Source organism: Nestor notabilis, unplaced genomic scaffold (assembly GCF_000696875.1).
Source record: "Nestor notabilis isolate BGI_N333 unplaced genomic scaffold, ASM69687v1 scaffold20402, whole genome shotgun sequence".
Lineage (NCBI taxonomy): Eukaryota > Metazoa > Chordata > Aves > Psittaciformes > Psittacidae > Nestor > Nestor notabilis.
Window position 1 is genome coordinate 1,448 of NW_009917231.1, and position 3,452 is coordinate 4,899.

Here is a 3,452-nt window from a genome sequence, read left to right on the forward strand (position 1 = left end):
GTTTTCAAGGAAGGACCAAAACGGGGCTGTACACAAGCAAGTTTTTGCAAGGATGCTGAGAGCACGTGGCTCCTGCCCAACACCAAGCACCACCTCTTCCGTGGCATGATGTAAGGATGGCAACACTCTCCTCCCCTGCTCCCTGTGGGAACTGTGCCAGTTCCCAATCCCAACCTTTCCCATGGCCAACCCATTCCCTGCAGCTCCCACCTGAACTTACCGGAAAATGAGGTAGAGAAACTTGACCGTTGGCCTTGACGCTCCGATGCATTTCCCGCTGGAGCTGCTTCTTGCTCCCAATTCTGTACGGGGGGATCCCATCTCTGCACAGGGAAGACAGGTCACCATCAGTCGGGGCTCCCCCCATGCTCTAAGCAAGGTGCTTCTCCATCACCTCTGAAACCACCCAGGCACACCATAGGTGCTGAGCCCTCTGGATGCCACCTGAAGCCTCGACCATCTGATGGCTTGGGAATTGCCTGTGTCACCATCTGCATGGATGTGCAGTAATTCAGCAACAGCTGAAAAGCAAGCTGAAGGCAACTCCGCATGGGAAGACGCCCAAAGATCCCACCAGCTTCACTTCTGAGGCATCTCATGGAAAGGCCCTTCCAGTGCCTGGTTTCTGCTTCTGCCCCTGTGTTTTAGTTGCTTTTTCACCCCTGAATTATGCTCTCTAAGACCACAACTTTCCTCAAGCTCTGAAACACCCCATGGAGTGCTGGAAACAAGAAGGGACTGAGGATGGATGACCATCAAAAGGCTGGTCCCCATCTCTAGCCCTGCTTTAAGATCAGAGATGTTTCTGCTGCCCTGGGGCTGGCCAGCGCAGGCAGGACACCACGAGGCACGAGCGAAGCTGGGCTGCACCCTCCAGGCATGACACTGCTCCCTTTGACCACACCAGCTCCTGGCTAGGAAGCCATGAGAAGAGCCCAGGTGAGGAGCACCGGTGGGAACAGCCCCTGCACATCCCGCTCGAGGCAACGCCGGGTGTTTCATCCAGCCACGCAAAGAATTCCCGCAGTGAGGATTAAAGGGCCTTCCACAGACAGCGGGGACAGCCGGAAGAGCATGCCTGGAGATCCTGAATGTCTGATTCCTCCTCTTCCCTCAGACTGGGTGAGTAACCTTGATCTCCGGTCCCATCCCTTTCATCCACCTGCCCCCAGACCTGACTCATCTCCTCAGCAGAGAAAATAGCTCCTGCCCAAGGAGGAGCAGCGGCCGAGCAGGCAGCGGTGGCCCCGCGCTGCTGCCAGAGGAGCCAACACAGCACAGCATCCCTGTGTGCCACCTCCCGTGGCCACACTGGTGGCAGGGACACACCAACAGGCTTTGGATACATGGACAGAGATGAGGCACAAGGGAATGCCTTCCCAAAGACACCAGGCCCCTTCTCTTGAGGAGGATGATTAGATGCCATCGCTCCACGCTCAAGGTTTGAAGTGTGCTATTGAGGGCCTTTATGAAGACCTTGGTCAAAGCGTTCAGTTGCCATTAAATTGTTTTAATGAGCAAGGTGAAGCTGCAAAGCCCGGAGTGAAAGATCAGTACAATTCCATCTTAATAAACTGGGGAAAAGCCTTTATAATAGAGGAGAGCACGCCAGGACTGCAGAGAAAGTCCTTGATGCCGCAGGATGAACATCAGCCTCCTCTAGACTCAGTCCATGACACGAGTTACATTACAAGTGAAAAGGAGTTAATTGTCCTACTGTCCCCAAAAATGCGTTTTTGGGGAAGAACCCAGCACATACTGGCCAATACAGCTGGCCATGGCCACCGACCACAGCCACTGGTGGCCACCAAGCATTTCTGCTCCATGAACCCAGAGGACAACAGGTATATGACATGCCTTAGCTTTGGGGGAGGAGGGGGAAAAGCAAATCTAAGGTGAAAACCAAATCACCTGCAGCTTCAGAGAAGCATTTGTTAACTGAAGCTTCCTGAGACATGGGTCTCTTAGGGAAGACCTTCAATACAGGGAATAACCAGTAGAACAGGCATTACAAAGGCAAGTTAAAACACCAGCAAGAGCACGTTACCTGCATCCATACACACAAGACTCATCCCGTTAGCACAGGCAATGGATGAGGAGGTGTCCTCTGCAAATGACAGTCCAGGAGGCCACATGGGGAAGAGCAGGGAAGCAGCTGAAGGGCTGGGTGCTCAACAAGAGGCACCCAAGGACGCCACCAAGGGACAACGGGAGCCCTGCAGCCCTTCTGTGCTCCCCACATCCCTCCAGGTTTGCAAGCATGAGATGTCCCCAACCCCTCTGCTGCGGACACCAAGCTGGGAGCGCATCTCCCAGTGTATCCCCAAGCTCCCAGCTCTGGGGGGACCATCTCTGCCCAAAGGGAATGTCCTAGGCCAGGCTATGGAGCAGAAGCAGGGATTCATGTCATTCCCAGGCTTGAAAAGGAGAAGGAAAAGCCACACTGATCCAACAGCACAGCTCCTCACTTCAGATTTGCCTCATTCAAGTCAGTACAAAAGGTGCTCCTTCCTCCTCTAGTTGCACCAGAGAGCCCCACATCAAACCTGCTCCCTGCTTTTACAGCCCTGCCTTTCAGAAGAGTTTCACAACTTGTAACAACGTGCAGAATTAAAGAAAAGGTTGATTTTTAATAAAAAGAGGAATTTCAGTGGGGTGGGAAAGCTGTGAAGCAGCCTGGGAAAGGCAGCCTGGGGAACGGGGAGGGACTTTTACAGCCCCTTTGATGTGTGCTGTCTAAACCTAGAGGGAAAATGGACAAGGCCAGGGCTGAAGAGGTGACCAACGGGTGAGTAAGGGACACACAATTGGAGCTGCAGCCTGGCTCAGTGCAAGGGATGAGGGGGACCCCTGATGCTGAAGCAGACCCCCCCCCCAGCAGGAGAAAGTGCCTTTGAAATTAAAAGGCTGAGCTTGGCCAGAGGTCTTGGAGCAGCACAAGGGTTAACCCCAGCTCTCCAGGTGCCACCTCTCCCCTTGCTCCAGCAGCAAACATCTGCACTCACTTTCTTGGCCACTGAAAGCTGCGGGCTGAAGAGCTGCAGAGTTTAGGCACTAAATAGTAGAGTTTAATTATAAACATTTCAGCTAACCAGGCTGGGGCGAAGCCAATCTGTTTCTGGGGGAAACACTAGTTTGAAGTCTTCTACCCAGTCAGCTGCCATTTAAGCTGAGCCAATTATCTTAGCCTTTTGACTCAGATGTGCCTGACCTAACCTGAATGTAGTTTTACTGCTGCTTTGAAATATCAGACTCATGCGCATATGCATTCACTCCCATCTTCATTTGGCAACAGCTCTGAAACAAGCCTCTGATCTTGCCAACATCAAAAGCCTGGTTTGTAAGATAAGGTAATATTTGAAGTTTGCTCAGCAGCATTCCCCTGTGTCCAAAGTAAATCCATAAATAAGATATAAGCAAATTAAAAAAAATCCCCTTTCATCTCCCCCTCC

General features: G+C 52.3%; 1 protein-coding gene across 1 annotated transcript in view; it reads right to left on the reverse strand.

Annotated features, from left to right (window-relative positions):
• Positions 1 to 220: 220 nt before the first annotated feature.
• AXIN2 (axin 2) overlaps positions 221 to 3,452 on the reverse strand; it is a gene marked incomplete at its 3' end in the record, with an annotated part of 12,134 nt that continues 8,902 nt past the window's right edge. Inside the window, exon 3 of the mRNA XM_010024999.1 lies at positions 221 to 323. Within this exon, the coding sequence (XP_010023301.1) occupies positions 221 to 323 (103 nt within the window). The remainder of the gene's footprint in view (positions 324 to 3,452) is intronic.